Here is a 19,576-nt window from a genome sequence, read left to right as displayed (position 1 = left end):
GGAGGGCATTATGTCTCTGTGTTTATGCAGGAATATTTAAACGGGAGACAAAAGGTGACTTTCTCCCTTATTCATCCGTGAACAAGGCAACGCTAGCGTTCTGAAAAGGCTGACATTTGAGCTTTTTGCCAACACCAGCAAAATTATATCCTTTCCATTGTAAATCAATGAAGTAGAATCATCACCCACAAAAGGAGCCAGATTGCCTCGTCACTGTAATGGGTCCTGGCGCGCGCCTGCCTTCATCCAGCACCACTCAGTGGGGAAGAATAAGACGCGGGTGCGCCCGCACGGGCCAGCCCCGGAAACTTCTCCGGGCCCCGTCACACTGCCGTAGGCACTCAGACGCTCAGTGGAAGGGCGCAAATCAGTAAAAAGCAGGCAAACAAAAGGCAAATAAAAGCAAATAAGTCAAGGTTTTTATTTACAGAGGTTATATACAGTGGCGTCAACAAAAGGTGGTCATCTAGGGGTCAAGGGTCATCTTTAATAAATACCTTGGATGCATTTTGATGAGGTTATTGTTGTCTGAAGTACATCACAGTCTCCAGTGACTTCTTGCCAAAAGAGCAGGACATAAAAAGGTTTCACATGTGGCCTCACAGAGAGGAAGTGCCGTTTCAGACAGAGTGGGCATGGCCCAGCAGGCTGTGCAGTAAACAAACGCAAGCAGACCAACGCGTTTCTTCATGACGCTTGGTAGGTGTTTCTGAGCAAGCGTCACCACTTTCAATATGCAAGTTAAAAGAGCACGAAGGCAAAAACAGACAAGAGGCAGATGAGCTATGGCTCATGGTCACTTGACGTATACAACCTGCCGCTCAGGTGTTCGAGTGTGTGGCACTGAAACATAACTGAACGAGTCAGTATAGGAAGCTTATTTTCTGAATGAAATACAAATATAGGTGTGTGAATTTCTGTACATCTAGTACCTTGTGGAGCAATATGTGGAAAAAACAGATCACTAATAAGACAATATTAGCACATAATGGACAATTACTGGACAGAATGAGACTGACGTGTATTAGCAGGAGCTGAGGGGAAATGTGGGTGGAACCTTTAAGTTCCTTACAATACCATCACTGCAGCTGAACACTGATCTCAGTTCAGGAGGGAACTTGTCTGCAACCATAGTTACCTGGTCTTGTCAGTTGTGAGTTCATGATTTCCCTATCAATTAAAGCTATTGTTTATTTCTGATTTCTGAAATGTTAAAATCACGAGATCATCAATTAACCTTTTGCCAGTTAAGCTTTCCTTCACGTTTAACTACAATTCCTCATCACTGATTAATTCATAGCTTGAAATAAACAATCCAACCTGGAATTTTGGTTAAAAATGCTAAAGTTTTTAACAGAACTGGGACGTAATGCAATACCCACGTATACCAAAATGTCTCTCAGAAATTAGATGAGCAGGTGACAGTATGAACACACAGTCATCTCTGTCTAACTCTGGTACAACGTCACAGTTCAAAGTTTCTGGCACTGTCGCTTTCTTTCAAAACCTCACAAAGCTCTGTTTGAAAGCGTACGTAAACCCTAAAGCGCTCAGATCCTGGGACTGTAGCAGGTTGGAGTCCAGTAGGCAGAACGGAGTCCTACAGCAGCAGCACTTCTCAGATACTGCCCATGACTCATTAGTGAGATTTTGAAAAATTTGGATGCGTCAAGTAAATTTTAACAAGTCACTCTATCTTTCTCTTACACACACACACACACCTTATAAATTGGTCTCATCCCAAGATGGGTCGTTCATATTCTTTAGTACTTTCCATACAACCCTCTCCAGATCTTTGCGAGCTCTCTGCTCCTCTTCCAGATATCGAATTATTTTCTTATTCTCCTGTTGGTAAATTAAATCACATGACCACATGTACCTCATCAAGACTTGCAGAGTAAATGACTCACACATACAACAGCAGAGTGCTGGAAAACATCCAACTCACCTGCTTAATTCCTTGGGCCTCATGTCTCAAAGCGTAAACGACATCAACCAGACTCCTGTGGTGTGTTCAAATATGTTAACTTCAACATACACTACTGCATTACGAAACACGTAAATGTATGTACCATACCAGGTATATCAACATCAGTTGATTAAAATTTTAAACTTCAGTGCAAGAGAACCAAACTGTCTGATGCGTGTGGTCTTACTTTTCCTCCATAATGGTCTGTCTGTTGTTTCTCGTCTCTTTTCCAATCATCTTCTCTTCTGTAGCATCTCGTCCTGTTCCAAAATAAAAGTCCTGCAGTTTGGTTTCTACGCATCCCTACAAGTTGTACAAGCTGGTAAAATCAGGTCAAAAGACAACCGTTTCCTGAAACAGTGTTCAGACTGGATCGGACTCACAGAAACGCCAACGAGACAGGAGTGAGACAAGTTATTCATGCAGACAGGAAAACTAAAGGACAGAAGAGGATTCTAGCAAAGGGTTCCTACAGAATTAGGGCTTCCTTACTAAGAAGCAATGGTAGTTCACGGAAGCCGTACTCTTGGGTCGCGTGTTTTCACGTTAGTCCTGTACATGGAGCTGCTGGACTGATGTGTTGCAGCAAAGGACCAGAAGAAAACACCATAAAGTATACGAGACATTAACGTATATGGAGGAATGACAACAATCCCTCAATATGAACTTCAACAGGTTATTAAAGTTCATTATTAAGGTGATTTCTTCATTTGTTGGGTATTTGCCTCCACATCATATAAAAAGCTAAATTAGTTTTTCTTGGAAATATTTACTGTCCCAGAAAGGACAAAGTATTATACCAAAAAAAAAAAAAAAAAAAAAAAAAAACTAACAAAGCCCATATTTATTGAAAATGTATATTACAATGACTGTGATGCATCATTTTTAAATCTGCATGTGCTGTAAATAACAAACACATTAGTGATATCTTGACTTTAGGCCACGTAAACATCACTGACGTTTTATACAGAGTTAGGATACCTGCACAGTACAACAGATGGAAGAGCAGTACGTTTGGTCACTTGTTTTACGATTTCTTGTCCAGTTGCTGAACCACAGAGGAAAACTTGGTCACGGGGAATAGCACACAAACAGGAGTTATAAGCTTACTCATTGTCCGAATGTTAGCATTGCGATTGGCACCACAGTAGATTTCTCTGGCATCCCGATAAACATCTCGTACGCAAAAAGAAGAAAAAAAAAAGTTCATGTCAAGACACTACAATTGTTCACATAGCTTCGGATGAGAGGCGAAGACGTCTTCAGTGTTCCAGCCACACACCTGTTCACAACCATTCAAAATTCAACACCTTTTGGTAAACATTTGTACCATATGTTGACACCATTATGAACACACAATACATACAAGCTTAAAAATGTTAAAAACAAATTAAAAAACATCTACTATACAACTTAAAAATAAATACATACATAAAGACAGATACTCAATATTCCAATAATAATTATAACAACTACAACTCAGTAAGTTCCCGTATTTCACTACAGATTTTTCATGAAATTTAACTCTCGTCTCGCATTCCGAAACCTTGAAGCTGAAGGCCAGAATTCTTATATCCAGTGTTTGTTTTCTAGTAATACTAGACCTCTCGAATAAATGACAATACTACGATATTTACAACGCTGGAGATTTGACAATTTGTAGCAGGATGAAAAATCAAGAGGACTTTGTTTTAAAAAGGTCCACCAACACGACTTTCAGATTTTTTTTTTTTTCCATTATTCTTAATGATGAAATACTAGCTAGCATAGGGGGGTGCCCACGTGAAAGGGCACCAGCAGACAAAAAAAAAAAAGAAAAAAAACAAAACCAAAAAATTATCAAGGCAACAAGAACTTTGGATAAAAGGAAAACAAACAAACAAAAACAAATAAATAAATAAATAAATAAATAAAATGAGTGAGGTTTAATACAGTTACGCAACCGACCAGGCAAATCAAGTTAATAAATAGAAAACAAATATAAATAAGTAAATAAATAGATAGCAAGATAAATAAAAGAATAAATAAGCGCCAGACTGAATTGAATGACTGAAGTTAGCACAAGTAGTGGGAGGGACTTTAGTTCTGGTGGGAGATAAAGGAGCTGCAGCTCTTCCGGGTCACCGAGCCCATCCTGTACGAGTGCGCCGTCCACAGGCTGTCATAGTCCGAGTCCTCCGACAGGTCCGACGTGGCCTCGGGCCGGGAGATGCTGCTACGGCGGCCTAGAGGGTCCACGCTGGACTGGTCCAGCACGTGGTTGTGCATCAGGTCGGTGCCCTGCCATGCTGGGGTGGGCGGGGCGAGGGGCGGGGCGAGGGGCGGGGCGAACAGGCCAACCACAGCAGGGAGGGCAGTCCGGTCCCCCCCCCCCCCAGACACATGGGATTGTGTGGCAGGATGAAACCACACACGGATGAGATGGTGCGGTGGGTGGGGGGGAAATAACCGATAACCAAAGCGGGGGGAAAAAAAAAAAAGTTTTTATGGAAAAAATAAAAAGAGGGAACGGAAGTGTTAGACGTGAAAGTGTGGATTAGAAAAATGAGCGAGGGATTAATGAATTAAAGATGTGAAAAAGAGTGAAGAAGAAAGAGAAAGAGAGGATACTGTTACAAAAGCCTGACGAAGGACTTTTATTTTGGTTAAGCTCAGAGACATGTGTGTGGTCTTAGTGCCGTAAGAGATATACAGACAGAACGTCTAATAAGAGAGCATGGGGGTTTCTGGGTAATCTTACTTGAATTAAGAGTCTGTCTGGTTTTGGCACTTGTACAGTAGGCCTCAATCACTTTCAGGATCTGAGCGTCCTCCTCCAGAGCTACAGTACCTGTGCAGGTTAGAGGGTCGTTACAGGTGTGTCTCTGTAGGAAGCCTTCATCATCATCATCATCATCATCAAACAAACCAACTCACTCTTCCTCAACGCAAACTCCTCGTCAGAAGGCTTCCTCTCTGGCTTTCTCTTGGGTAGCAGCTTCTTCATGCTTTTGGGGCTTTTATTGAGATCCTGTAGCAATGTGAGAGAGAGAGATATTGAGGAAGGATTGAGGAAGGATACCCCTGCATAACCGCCCAGACTGACCTCTTTATAGCAGAGAGCAGCCGAGGGCCGGAGGGGGGGCGCAGGCCGCAGGCAGCTCAGGCTCCAAGGCTTCTGGGTTTTGGGGGGCTCCAGGGGCCCCCACATCATGGTGCTGTGCGGGGCTCCGTGAGAGGAGGGGTGAGGGAGGGTGTGGTAGGCAGGAGCCACAGTCAGGCTACGGCTCTCCGCGTGTCTGGACGGAGTAAGAGGGTGAGAGGGGAGCTAGAGAGAGAGACCGAGAGAGAGAGAGATCTTTGAGAAAGGAGTCTCTGTATAACTGTAGTAAACTGAGTGATGACTCATTATGTGAATATGACTGCTAAACTCAATACATACAGGTACTATTGCTTTGTTTCAGGGTAGTTGCCCCCGTTGCGGAGACTCACCGTGTGGCAGGGAACCGTAAGCGGCTTCATGATGGGCGTAGCCAGAGAGGTGTGCTTGGTCTGGCGGTTGAGGTGCTCCAGCCAGTCCTGCTGGTCGTGCTTACTGAAGCACACAACCCGTAGCCTCTCAAACGCACTTCCTGCGGGAAGAGTCACACGCTCTCAGCCAATCGGCCGGCCTCCTGCCTTCGGTACAGCTGTACAGGCACGGGGGCTGAAGCCAGACTGAAACGATACCTGCCGCCTTCAGATAAAAGTGCGGCGACAGGTGTGCGGGGCTGTTCTTACCGGAGAGCTCAAAGGTATTCTTCTGGTTCTCCGAGTCCTCTAATGGAGTGACCGTCATGCTACTTAAAGGCAGCTTGGCCTGAGTAAAACAAAGAGGGCAGTTTTACACAGGAGAAGCACGAAGGGCTTTTAACATCTAGGAGAAATAATGAGTGCGTGCGTGCACCTGGTAGATAAAGCCACTCATCCTTGGGCTGGCGGAGATGATCACTAACACGTGAGGGAAAAGTAAGAGGTAACGTTCATTCCTCTCCTGGTAGCAGGAACACACACACACACACACACACACACACACACACACACACACACACACCAGTTTTCAGTACGTATGGCTTAATGAGACGGATCATACAAGGATTGGGCGTAAACCATCATAACATGGATATCCGCACTAGTAGATCAGTTCAGTAGAACAACAACAACATTTAATTTATTCTTTCATTTTAGACACAGGATTTCTCCACCATCTGTCTTCAGTGCCATTTCTCATTTTCCTGTTGTTTACATGTCTGTCATTTGTAGGTAGGGTCGGGGTTAGTTATTGTTAGCTACCCATAGCGAAGATGTCTGTGGTTCAACTTTCTATTTAATTACAGAAAATATATATTATACATGACAATATATATCATCAACATAGGACAGTTGCTGAGCAACCACAAAAACACAAGACAACCGGTTGTTGATTTGGTAGTCGCCAACTAAAATCTAATATTTTTAGCTTCGCCGGCTGTTTGATATGCAGTGTGAAGGTGTAAACAAGGTCAGACTGGTGTGCAGTGTGACAGATGTACAGGCATATGGGAGGATTTCTGTTTGGGTCACTTCTCTTGCAGTTTAAGCTCCCTCACGTGCAAATGTATTAACGTCAGTCTGGTTTTCAAAAATTTACACACAAAGCAGTTTGAAAATTATTTTGGACAACGACAAGCACAGTCAAACTGTAGCTTACTTCCGGTTCTTTTTGCAAAATTGACAAATTGCCGACATCATCCCAGGCACCTGCGTATCGATGTCCATTTTTTCATTTTTCTAGGAATTTCAGTGCACACTATGGCACAGGTCAGCAACGCTAGACGCTTTTTCGAAGTGCAGGGAAATTTCCGTATGAGGTGGCTTCACACCGGTCATTCGGACAGATTGCATTTGTGAGGTGTGAGCATGTGACTTGAGAACATTAACCGTACATGACTCACGAGTCCAAAGAGCAGAGTGTCCTGTCCTTGCTTAAGGTGTTTGAAATCGCAGTGTCTAACCGCCTTAAAACTAACCACCATCTCCATCACAATTAAGAAGTTTGAAGCTAATGAAGATTTGATCAACCTGTCCAGAAAAGGCTGCTTATATACTCCATATGGACAGAAGTATTGGGACACCTGCACATTACATCTCCAGGAGTTGTTTTTTTTTAATGACGTCCCTTTATAAATCCATAGGCATTAAATGTGGAGTTGATTTCCCCTTTGCAGATAAAACAGCTCCCACTCTCATGGGAAGGTTTTCTACGAGATCTCGCAGTGCAATTCTGTGGGAATTCTTGTCCGTTCATCCAGATGAGCATTTTTGCGGTCAGGCTCTGATGTCGGACGAGAGGGCCAGGCTCACACTCTCTGTTCCAGCTCATCCCAAAGGTGTTCGATGGGGTTGCAGTCAGTCAAGATCTTACACACCAAACTCACCCAGCTGTGCTTTTACGGACCTCACTTTGTGCACTGGAGCACGGTCATGCAGGAAGAGAAAAGGGCTTTCCCCCAAACTGTCGCCACAACGTTGGAAGGGCACAATTGACCAAAGTGCCTTGGTTAAGATTTCCCTTCACTGGGACTAAGGAGCCTAGGCTGAGCCCTGACAAACAACTCCATGGATTATCCCTCCTCCAGCAAACTTCCCAGTTGGCATAACCCTCCTCTGGCATTCCCCAAACCCAGACTCATCCATAAGACTGCCAGATAGAGAAGCGCGACTAGTCACCACACAGAACACGTTTCCACTGCTCCAGCCGATGCTCGGCGTTGCGCTTGGTGATGAAAGTCAAAAACGCAGCTGTGTGGCCATGGAAACCCCTGACATGAAGCTCCCGGCGCTGTGTTTATTTGAAGTTGATATCAGAGGAGGTTTGGAAGCCTGCAGTTATGGAGTCAGCAGAGCGTCGGCGATATTTATGCACCATGTGCCCAGCACTCGGTGACCCTGCTCTGTACCTTTATGTGGTCTGGCACTTTGCGGCAGAGTTGCTGTGGTTCCTAAACGCTTCCACTTTTCAATGATACCACTCACAGTTGATCAAAGAATATCTAGGAATATTTTGAAATATCTAGAATATCTAGGTATATCTGAATATCTAGAAGAAATTTCACAAACTGACTTGTTGCAATGGTGGCACTATAGTACCACGCTCGAATTCAGTGAGCTCTTTAAAATGGCCCATTCTTTCATAAATGTTTGGAAATGCAGACGGCACAGCTGGTTGCTGAATTCAATATTTAAGAGCCGTGTCCCAATACTTCTGTCCATAGAGTGCATTTGCCTCTAAACATAATAAAGACAGACAAAGCTGTTCCCAATGTTTTCCTCGGAGAATGGTACCTTCTTGTTTGCACGTTGGAGTCCCTAAGCTCCAGAAGCTAAGAGAACAGTGAATACCGTGCCAGGAAACTCAAAATCTCAAACGCAAGTCCGCTAGACGTCACCGGAACTTTAACGTGGAGATGCACTGCTGAGAGTGGAAGGCTCTAGCCACGTGTTCTCCTTTCATCTATGACGAGGCAGCTGAAGACGCTACAGTTACACCAGCAACGCAAGGACACACAAAAAGCAAATGAGAAAAGAGGTGCTAATTAATCCGATTCCCAGTGCAGAGCGTGGCCTGACCTCACAGCCGTGGTGCTGAACCAGGGCCTGGCTCAGATACAGCACGGAGCCCAGGGTCTTAATGCTCTCCCCCTCCCACAGGCGGATGGACTCGGTCAGGATCTGCAACTCCAGCTCCTTGCGCTTCCGCACCTCCCGACACTGCGCCTGCAGCCATGGAAACGCAGCATGAAAAGCCGGTTGCCACGACGACGGTCCATGCCCGACCCGGCGATGTGGAGCCGGGCGCGCGGAGGAACGAGAAAGCCCTGGGTGGCACGCTGACTATGAGCTTACAGGCCACCGCAGACACCGTACCCCGAGGGGGCCTCGCGCGGGGACTCACAGAAAGATTCTTGAATGCGGTCATGCACTTCTGGATTTCTGTCCGATCTGGGTGACCTTCCTGAGGAAGACAACGAGACGAACAGGATGAGAAACAGGCACCCATGACGAAGGTACAGGGGAGAACCGAGAGGGGTCGTTTACCATCTTACCTCCATGTGTCTCTCCAGCTCTTTCAGCAGGGTGGGGTATTTTTCTAGTCTGATGAACGGTTTGCTAAGGCCTGTGGTCAGGGTGAAGATGCCAGGAGAACTTGCCCCTCTACCCTCCATAAACTCGCCGAGTTCCTCACTAGGACAGACAGGGACAGAAAGCGCGCCGTGTAAGGACCGCCTCTAGAACTTGGTACCATATAAAGGGGACAAACTCCACCGCCATACCTGTGATCGGTGAGCACGCTGACAGCCGAGGGGTGGTTGGAGCAGTAGGCCGTGTACAGAGCTCTCATTCTGGGCATCAGGTTCAAAAAGAAGGCCCCTACCTTCTGCTGCAGCTCGGGTAGTCTGGGCACAAACGGGATCGGAAACACACCCGGGGTTTGTCTCACGAGCCGCTGTTCTCACTAAAGAGTTCACCCAAAACCACTTCATTCCATTACAGATGGAGGTAATAACAAGAACACTACATGTTCCAGGCGTCAACATTCATTAGTACACAGAAATTCAGTAGAGTGTCAATGTTGAGGTGAGTATAGGCAAAAAGCGTCCCTCCTTCGCACACGATTGTTATTATCCGATTTACTAAGACCATGATGCCCAGCTCGGGTCCTGAAGATCCGTCACCCTAACTGTTTAGCTCCATCCCCAAATGAACACACAAGTTCAAGACCTTCTGCAGCATCTGAATAACAGAGTTAAGTGTGTAGAAACTGAATTCTACAGGTAGTTAAACATCCAGGAAGGTTGTCAGGTGCAAATACAAATACACCCACCCTTTCCCCAACTCTACTGCACTCATCAATCCAATGACACAGATCTATGGGTCTACATGATATGATATGGATCTATAGGAGTTCCCCTTGACCTGTGTCTGTGTCTATAGGTCTATGATATATGATATGGATCTATGGGAGTTCCCCTAGATCTGTGTCTATGACTATGATATGATATAGATCTATGGGAGTTGCCCTGGATCTGTGTCTTTGGGTCTATGATATGGATCTATGGGAATTCCGCTGGACCTGTTTCTAGGGGTCTATGATATGATATGGATCTATGGGAGTTTCCCTGGATCTGTTTCTAGGGGTCTATAATATGATATGGCTCTATGCGAGTTCCCCTGGAACCCTTTCCCTGTAAAGGGCAATATAAGCACATGAGAGCCCTTCAAATCACAAACAGAATTCATTCATTCATTCATTTAGTCAGTCGTTCTTCCCTACATGCACCTCAAGTTCACAATATTTGATTAAGTTTTATTTGCACCAGTCTTCAGCCCTGCAACCGTGACTTAGGTGCCAGCCATTAGGGGCGAATCTTGGAATGAATGGGCGGTCATTAACGTAACTCACTTGGTGCAGTCCTCCAGTGACTGGACAAGGGTTTGCTGGAAAGTGCAGATTTCCTCCAGGTTTCCGAGCACGACACCGGTATCTGCCGGGCTGAGCCTGTGAGCGGACGACCAATCCACCGCAGGAAAGAGACGACGAGGGAGGGAGACAGAGTTATAGAGAAGTTCAGGTAAACCAAGTCATAGCGAAATAATACCAGATGACACAAAACTAGTGATGTGTGTGGTGTGCGACAGGTTGGTTTGCTCCTGCTAAGCTCTGCTTGATGGCCATCCGCAACCCTGCAATCATTTTAACAGCGTTTCATTTTCAATGAATTTACAAAAACTCAAATTAAATAAATCAACCCTTAAAAGTGAGCCATAGGTTCACAGTGTCCAATCCCTTGACCAGAGACCTTTCGCTCTCTACATGTACTCACACGGATCCCACTATACTGATACAGACGCAGGAGGACCCATGTCCAATATCCGCCTATCGTTTGGAGAACGTGGGGCTTACTTTTCAGCGTTCTGCAATGGTCTCAGGTAGTTGGACAGAAGACTCTGGAGATCCTTTGAGTACTCGGTTTCTGCTTCTAAAATGTTTTGTAGCACCTATTGTAGGAGAGAGCAAACCATAAAGCGATATTTCATTATCTACAAGGGTTAGCACTAAGACTGACACCCAGTGCATCGCTGATATACAATACCAGACCGCATTAACATACGGTCATAAGCCATCAAACAATCATTTAGCTGTAAAAGATTATAAAGACTTAAAATAATCAGAAAGAAACATACATTCATACAAACTTTAAAACGCATAGATTAAAAGGCTGCATTTAGTTCCTTGAACAGGTCGGAGTTCAGGATTACAAACGCGGATAGAAGACCGTTCCACTCATCACCTACATTACGTACTCAAACTCGCAAACTGAAGAACTGGCACTTTGGTTCTTCTACAACCAGAAGCAGAGACAGACATTAAAATGTCAGGGGAGAAAGAAACGCTCCCTGACAGAATTAGGACAAGCTTATGTAAATGTCTTCAGAGCTTTTAAGGCATTTGAAACTTCACCATTAACGCGCGCTTGTGACAACTGCCAAAACTGCCACCAACATTTGAAGTTTTATCCACGATATCTCAGATTCTAACATACCTCATTTCACACATTAGCTTCGTAATTAACAGTGTTAATAAAGTGAATTCGGCCTTTAGGCCACAATAACATGGACACTGATCCTGTATGCATCGCAAATATTCATTACATATATATACACAGAGAAAACCGATGCAATTCTCACCAGGTTGTAGTAGGTCTTGCTGAGGGCAGTTGTGTCAAACCCTTTAGGGGGGCTTTTCATTGTTCCAGACTTGGGGGAGACCTGTTTGTCTGTGACAAAAACAGAAGACAGAATCTCAGCTTCCTGCACAATGCATCATGGAGAAATAGCCAAAAATATGGGAGACCCATTTGAGAATTATTTGAGAACCATTAAACTATTTAAGTACTTGCCACAACCTTTGACCTCTCTGACGTAGTTGCTTGGAAACCAGCCCGTCTTTCCACCGAGAGTGCCCTCCCACCACCCACCCTCCTCCATGCGGGTGACGCCGATGATGTCGCCCTTGGCGAAGGACAGCTCATCCTCGTTGGTCTGCTGGAAGTTGAAGCGTGCTTTCACCACCAGCTGGGTGGTGCTGTTCTCCGTCATATCCTACACCCAGAAAGGTGGGACAAAAGGAGGCAAACTTTACTTCTGATGCTTGTTTTTAGGATTCACCGTTCTTTTAAACAGCACGGAGAAACTCCACAAAAAGTCACGTTGAGGCTACTGTAGCTGAACATGAAAAGATCTCATGCCACCGTCAGGAACCCAGCACCTCAGACGTGCCCGCGCTCCACCCGTTTAAAAGGCCGTTCAGGTCAACACCAAGTGCTTGTTTTCAGCGGGACGCCATCGCGTTCGTCAACCCCCCCCCCCCCCCCACCTCCTGCTGAGCGTGACCCACCAAGCTTCTGAACTGGTTGTGGAGCAGCTTGGATGACCGTCCCAGTGAAGTCTGGGACACCAGGGACTCAAAGGACTTGATGCGGTGGGTAGATGAGTGGCGGGCGCACACGGAGTCGCTGCCTAAGCCGATATCTGCCCCAGCACGAAGGAAAAAAAAAACAGACATGGTTTCCATCTGCAGTGCAATAATGGCGAAGGAAGGACACACACATTCTACATTTTGGATGTTAAACTCGTTTTACTCATTTTAAGAGAGTTTAACAATCACGACGAAGCATTTAATAAACAATTAAAGAGAGTAATATTTGGAAAAATACCACCTGAAATAATTTGAATAGTTTCCGGTAAGAAGTTGTTCAAGATGTTAGCCAGCAAATGCGCCATCATAACAACCATGTTGCTACTGCTGATCAGTGACTAATGATATAGGTGGCTGGATGTTTAAACAGTAAATGTGCACGTCCTTATCCTTGGAGAGTGATGGCGTGTCCTACAGGTGTGTCTAGCTCACCTGCGGTCACTTTGTTGAGGGCTACTAGCGTGGTGAGGACTTTGCTGAAGTTCTGACCTTGCAGCAGGTCACCAGCCTCAAACGGCTATGGAGAAAAGAGGGGGAGAGAGAGAAGTTGCCAGTAACAAGGGTCATCATTCTTCCTAACCATTTCCCTCAAGCCCATAAACGGCATCAATTGCAACTGAAATCAGTTTACATAAACTATTCAGCATATTCATGACTGTGGAATAAAATTATGATCCTCATCCACAGCTTGCAGTGGTGGGTGGGTAACACGTGGGATGTGGCTACAGCCAAGCAGCTCCCCGTCAGGGGCGGGTGTTCCGGCATCTCCCTTCTTACAGAAACCCCAGAGCAACGCTGCCCGAAGTGTTAATCCTTGGTTTAAGTAAAGGCCGACTGCCAGCAGTTTGTCATGGCACTAAAAACTCACTGGCGGGCTTTCCTGCATTACAGTCCAAATTTAAACGTTAGGCTGCAGAGCAAAGGCTGCCTCTGCACCTTATAAGTAGACCTCCCCGCACCACTGTGTTTGTAAAGTTGTAGACTGGCCTTGTGCTCACGTTCCTTAGCCAGTGAGGGTTGTAAGAAGCAGTGACAGGGCTCCCAAAGTGTCAAGAAGATCCACCGCCTGAAATATAGACCTCCGCTTCACTTTCCACTCCGATACGCAGATACTACAGATTTCCACTACAGATATGCCCTAGGAGAATAAGGGAGCTATGTGTGTGTGTGTGTGTGTGTGTGTGTGTGGGGTAGACATCGTGTCCCTAGTTCTTGTTGCCCCAGATACACAGTTACATTGAAGTGGTTTTTAGGTTAACTTCCTGTAGCCATGCTGGTCAGACAGTCAATCAACTAATCTGACCCTATTTTCCACTGCTAAAAGGGGACAAATCACGATGATATTTGCAAGAGAGTACAACAAGAAACAAACGTGCTTTATATTCTGTGGTAAAATACACAGACGGTCTGCCGAACATGCAAGAAAGTGTAAACAAAACATGTGACACAGCTGCGGTACTATATTAATAGAGCTGTGTAATCGAGGAACCGCAATCTGAGGGAGTCAGAATGCAGTGCTAGAGAAATGACACACTTCAAACCAAAGGAAGCCGCTTTCTGCCCCAACGTTCAAGCACTGATGCGCAGAAAAACACGATTAAACTACAAAACGGCAAACAGATGCTGACTGAAGAAGTGATGGAGGGAAATACGTCGCGGCTGATCTGAAGACCACGTGAACGAGGTGTGCCAGATACACGGCTGAAAGACAAGAACCAAAGCAAGGACAACCTTCCATACAACCAGACAGAAGTGCGGAAAATCCGCAGCCACCGCCGACATGATGGAGACGAGCAGTACGAGGTCGCGCTAGCTGGACAGTTATTGTGTTCAGCTGTGGTCCGACACGGCAGCGGTCATGCAAAACACAGCGTACCAGCCCCTGCAACAGGGTCTTCCACAGGGACAAAGAGGGACTTGTGTCTGTGAGCCCCAGCTGGACATAGGCAACGCTGGGGAGGAACTCTGCCGTACTGGACGAGGGGACGCATCAGACCTGTAAGGCCTGAGGAAAATACTGACTTCCGTTATTTACACACAGCACTACCGTGTCCCAACAGGGGTATTTATGTTTTAGTACCATTGCACAGACAGGGCAGGGCGATACCCGCACAGCCAAAAACGATACAAGCGATCGTCTCATTTCAATTAAAAAAAAAATAAAGGTTTGGAACATGCCGCACTCTCAAACGGGTCTTCGCTAAAAGCTCTGACGCGAAGGAAGGAGAAAAAAAAAGTTTTTAAAATGTTAGAACTCCCTTTTTGTCGTCAGTGCACAGTTAACAAAAGCAGAGACTGGATCTCGCCTGTTCTCATTACGCTTAAGTACACATGGACCAAACCATCTGGCACTGCAACACATGTGCTGCAGTAATAAATGCGCATAATCTGGCATCTTGCAATCTGGCTCTTTGTATGGCATGGTGAAATCTATAGGCGTCTATATCTCAACACACTCTGGGGAAAGAGTGTCATCTCCAACAATAAAAGTATAATTAATGTGATGACACACTGGAGGTCTGTCTTGTTGACGTCTGACGTTGCAACCACAGATGTAAAGAATAAAAGTGGATCACCAGATATCGACATTATACTCCAAGAGTGTCTGTCCACCTGGTATATTCTGAGCAGCAGAAAATAACCCAATACAAACAGGCCTACATTATAGCAACAAAATACTACAATGTAATGATATTGCTCCATGTTGTGACTGCCATGTGACGTACAAGATATTATTAATGCATTTGAGAACGCATGAAGGTTCTTGTTTAGAGATGTATATTCTTGTAATCAATATTTTTAACGTTTCTTGAATGACTCATCCAAACACCCCCACCCCTCATCTGGAACGACGGGAGCTCGCAGCCTACAAGATTTTCTTTAAAAGAACTCAATTCCTGCAGCTTTCCGCGATATCACTACTGTCAAGGCGAAAACTACAACGGTTTACAAACGGCATATTGTCTAGCACTAAAAAGAAACCGCGTTTGCTAACAAAAGGCACATTTTCAAACATATGAACGGCACAACTGAGAAATCCGATTTATAACTGAGGAGAAATCACTGCAGAGAGATTTTTATAAAAACCGACTGATCCTTCGTCATTAGAGCCCCAATCATTCCCGATCATCATCAGAACTTCTCAGGTCAGTCCTCTAGGCTTGGACGGCACACCCTGTCCAGGTAAACCGAACATTAATGTGTCGCTACTTGTGTAGCCAAGAGAGACCAATGGAAGTTCCCAAACCATGTTGAAGCTGAAGGACAAATCATCATCACATACCTAGACTGTAACATCAAATACGTGAACATAGCGAAATAAATAAACAATAACAGTCACAAGTAAGTTGTGTATACAACTATTTACGAAAGAAGACTCAAAGCCCAAGAACATTTCACCGCGTTGTAACCAGTGTACGCTCAAATAAGACATATTTCATAAGTCATTCTGCTGCAATACTACTTTGTAACCGAGGTACGCTGGGACGATATTTTTTCCATATTCCTCTGAGCATGACCTAGCGCAGTCCACGGCTGTGGGTCCAGACCCCTTTTCACGCCTTCTGTGAAGACTGTTTGTCACATAGCAATATTTATAAGGCCGCATCGAACTGATACAGCGCATCGCACGACTGGTATCGTGTCCCGTGTGTGAAAGAAAAGCAACTCACCTCGACACGGAACGCCGCACAGCCTTTAAGGAACTCCGTTATGTTGCTTAGACACTCGCAGTCGTTTTTGGGGTCCTGAAAAATCTGAGGGGGAACAGGGAAAACATTGAGGGAATGAATCCGGAATAGCGTTTTCCTCCCTCTGCGGCGGTGCAACGGGTTTAAATGTTCCGCACGGGTGTCCGGACACGTCCAGCGATGTCTTAAACCGCTCTGGCAGTGGGGACGGAAATGACGTGCGATACTGGGCGCAGAACTGGGAAGGCACAACACGCATGCATATGCTATCTGGCGGGCAAAACAAAGCCGTGGGATTTCTGTGATTAATAAATGGAGTCCCTCCGAAGTGTCGCCGTTAGACTAAAAGACGTGCCGGGACACTGGGTTTAGGTTGGTCATGCGCACTGATTTAATCTAAGGTGTCTTTTTCTACAGAAACGACAATAGCTGTAGTGATGCCTGCTCTTGGATAAATGGTGGTCTTCGGAGGCATATGGTTTTGTTATTGCTCCTCAAATATGCAGACAGACTGCCACCTTCAAAATCATTTTGTTGTTCAAAACGTCTGTAGCTGTAAATATCCTACATGCACAGCCGAGTGTCGGGATTTAGGAGTGAAAGCGCATTCTTCAAATAAAGGAATAATTCAGCCATGTTCTAAAACAACGCTGATTTTACATTGATGAGTCTAATTCAGGTGATTTGGTTGAATCTTGCGAAATATAATATGTAAATAAAATAAGTAAATGTTACTTTTTGTACGTGAGAATCTGAATGTGTTGTGTGTTGGGGAGCCACATCAGTAGACGCCTTGCTAGTCGTGAATTACGTTCTTTTTATGTTTTTATTTTAATGGAGTAACATTGGTAACCAAACCTACTACACCTGCCTGAGTAATATATACTGTCAAAATATAAGTTCAGTAAATTGAAATAACTGGACTGATAATATGAGAAATCCACAGTTATGAAACAAACATTTGGCTTTTCCCGGGTACAGGGTACACCAAACCATCTGAATGGGCAGGAGTTTTTGTTTCATTTGTCTGTAAATTTAAGAAGAATGCAAGCCGATATTTATTAAGGTGTTCAACACCATCATCTTGCAAGTTATGTTTTGAAGTGTCGAGAATGTATGACAACTGAATGTCAGATCACTTCATAAGTGGCATCCCTGATAGGATGGGCGGTTTCTTTTCTTACTCGAATTAAAAGCGAGAACTACCGGTGACATCACTGTGATAAAGGCCTGTAACTGCATTATTTTAAATAAATGAAACAATGTATATTTATTCTTAAGATGTATTTCAAAGAGCTATTTTAAGACATCCACTGGACTACAATATGACAAAAACAAAAATGATTTAAATTCCTGATGAGGATTTGAACTGATATCAGTTGCACTGTATTGGAATGCTACCCTCCCCTTAATCTGGTGATGACATATTAGGGCACACGACAACAACACGCACAGTTAACTGGGCGCCTAGTCCATTTAGCGGCGTTTAAACACCCACAGACTACTTGAAATCGCAAACTGGCTTTTAATAGCACAAGTTGCAGCGCGCAGGTCATATCTATAGCGCCTATACACATACCACCTTAAACACGTTGTCTTTTTAGTAATTTTATAGCCTATGATAGGCCATTCTCAAGTGGCATGAATATGGTATTATCTGCAGCAGTATCTGTATCCTCAACGCAATTTTCCAGCGTTCGTCCTTCCACAGCATCACATGATGTAGGTTAGTCTGTTATCCTACAGCTGGCCTAGAATGGAGGCCAATGCACACAGACCAGTGTACGTTTCTCCCAGTAACACGAATTTAAGGACAATCACATAGGCCTAAAGAACACAGCGCGATTGAATACGATTTGCGTTGCCAGTTCTGTGGCTCGTCTCGTACGCGACAGTCACGGCGCTCATTAGGCGTAACAGCTGCTGACCGCCGATTTGCGGGGGGATTCACCGCTGCTGTGAGCTATAAAGGATCTATCACACAGGCCACACAGTCAAGTGAGCAAAACGACGTTTAAATGTCTGAGCGTTGCACTATGATCACGCCACCGCGGGAAGAAATGGGCTTACTTTATCAGTGGTACCCGGACGTAGCCGCTCCAGTAACCTGCACAAGACAACCCCATCCTTCAGCGAGGACTGCAGAAACCCATCGGGGTCCGAAATGGTCTTTTTCGGGGACTCCAACACACCGAGTGTGATGAGCCATGTAACCGTTTGCTCCGCCGGATTCATGGTCGCGCTGGCGATGTCGAGATTTTTTTGGGGGGTGGGGGGGGTGTTTCTGTCTCCCCAGCCGCGTCTTACCGAAGCGATTAAGCCGTAGTCATCAACCAGCCGCGGAATAAAGCGTCGTTTCCGCTGTGAGCCATTGGTCTGAACGCGCTGCGCCCGTGAGCTGTATCTGCGCGCGCCGCTGGGCTCTGTAGCGCGAGCGCTTTGCCGTCAGACGCCTTGCACTGGCATCCAGCACATGACGACATCACTATCGCAGACAGCCCGGCCCGACCGCTCGCCTTCGGAGGCGGATTTGCATGTAGGCTGGTATTATTTCACGGCTGCGGTCTCTTCTGCATGACACCTCGAGGTGGTAAAACAGCGCGCCGAAACCGAATAATTCTGGGCTACCATAAACACTCGGGATGTGACGTGTACATATAAAGCTACATATCGATCTATCAAAATAGGTCTTATCGCATGTACTCCGCCCTCTGCCAAAAAAAAAAATAATAATAATAATAATAATTAGATAAATAAAATAAAAATAATCTATAGGTTTATTTTCTTCCTGATCTTTGAGCACTTCTTCAGCTCTCCGCAAGGTGGTGCTGTCCAACCTAATATTGTATTTTATGTCTTCACACCCTGGGTATGCAAGCAAAAAATTAATTAAATTAAGGGTTTCGCCGATTTCCATTGCTAACAGCAAAGCAGAAATCCAAATTCAAGAATTTGTCAAATACCCATGGCTGCCTAAATCGAGATGTTTCTGATGATACAGAAGATCACATTTTTTAAATAGAACCAGGACCAACTACATGGAGTTATTCTTTTAGAATTGGAATATTTGTGTCTTTACCTTTATGTCTCAGGTGATTTTACTTCCTGGCAGTCTCTCAGTCACATTACATCTAATTCTGAGTTAAATATTACAGTCACCGGTCATTCAATATTAGATTGCCTTATATAACTTGTAAAAGCAGTCCAGAAACTCCAACCTCCCTCTCTCTCTCTCTCTCTCTCTCTCTCTCTCTCTCTCTCTCTCTCTCTCTCTCTCTCTCTCTCTCTTTATCTATGTCTTCCTCTCCAAGCGTCACCTGACTGGCTACCTAGAGGAATCTAAGGTCCCAGTGGGTCACCATGGATACCGGTGGAGCTTCC

General features: G+C 45.0%; 1 protein-coding gene across 5 annotated transcripts; it reads right to left on the bottom strand.

Moving 5' to 3' along the window:
* Positions 1–397: 397 nt before the first annotated feature.
* Positions 398–18,817, bottom strand: arhgef7a (Rho guanine nucleotide exchange factor (GEF) 7a). Of its 5 annotated transcripts, none has more exons than XM_081720751.1 (21): positions 18,266–18,817; positions 16,178–16,261; positions 12,939–13,023; positions 12,426–12,559; positions 11,929–12,130; positions 11,717–11,805; positions 10,932–11,026; positions 10,431–10,526; positions 9,301–9,423; positions 9,073–9,211; positions 8,922–8,981; positions 8,597–8,743; positions 5,895–5,981; positions 5,729–5,807; positions 5,441–5,580; positions 5,055–5,276; positions 4,886–4,979; positions 4,671–4,799; positions 2,157–2,223; positions 1,949–2,003; positions 398–1,845 (listed from the first exon to the last, which is right to left on the bottom strand). In XM_081720751.1, the coding sequence occupies exons 1-21, from the start codon at positions 18,428–18,430 to the stop codon at positions 1,723–1,725; spliced, it is 2,415 nt and encodes an 804-aa protein (XP_081576877.1). In that variant the 5' UTR covers positions 18,431–18,817; the 3' UTR covers positions 398–1,722. The 5 variants fall into 5 exon arrangements, with proteins under 5 accessions (XP_081576877.1, XP_035378872.1, XP_026883745.2 ...); XM_035522979.2 differs by having other exon boundaries at positions 2,157–2,229; positions 4,710–4,799; positions 18,266–18,816; XM_027027944.3 differs by having other exon boundaries at positions 2,157–2,229; positions 4,710–4,799; positions 11,935–12,130; positions 18,266–18,815.
* Positions 18,818–19,576: the final 759 nt, after the last annotated feature.

The sequence above is a fragment of the Electrophorus electricus genome, chromosome 9 (genome assembly GCF_041902795.1).
Source record: "Electrophorus electricus isolate QZ-2024a chromosome 9, ASM4190279v1, whole genome shotgun sequence".
NCBI classification, from domain to species: Eukaryota; Metazoa; Chordata; class Actinopteri; order Gymnotiformes; family Gymnotidae; genus Electrophorus; species Electrophorus electricus.
This window is presented reverse-complemented; position numbering and strand designations above follow the sequence as displayed.

Excerpts from the sequence above, each read along its gene's own strand:
- arhgef7a (XM_081720751.1), bottom strand. The coding sequence starts at position 18,430 with ATGAATCCGGCGGAGCAAACGGTTACATGGCTCATCACACTCGGTGTG. Across the intron at positions 16,262-18,265 it reads GTCCGGGTACCACTGATAAA|ATTTTTCAGGACCCCAAAAA; the intron begins GTAAGCCCATTT and ends GTTCCCCCTCAG. Across the intron at positions 4,800-4,885 it reads GGAGTTTGCGTTGAGGAAGA|GTACTGTAGCTCTGGAGGAG; the intron begins GTGAGTTGGTTT and ends TAACCTGCACAG.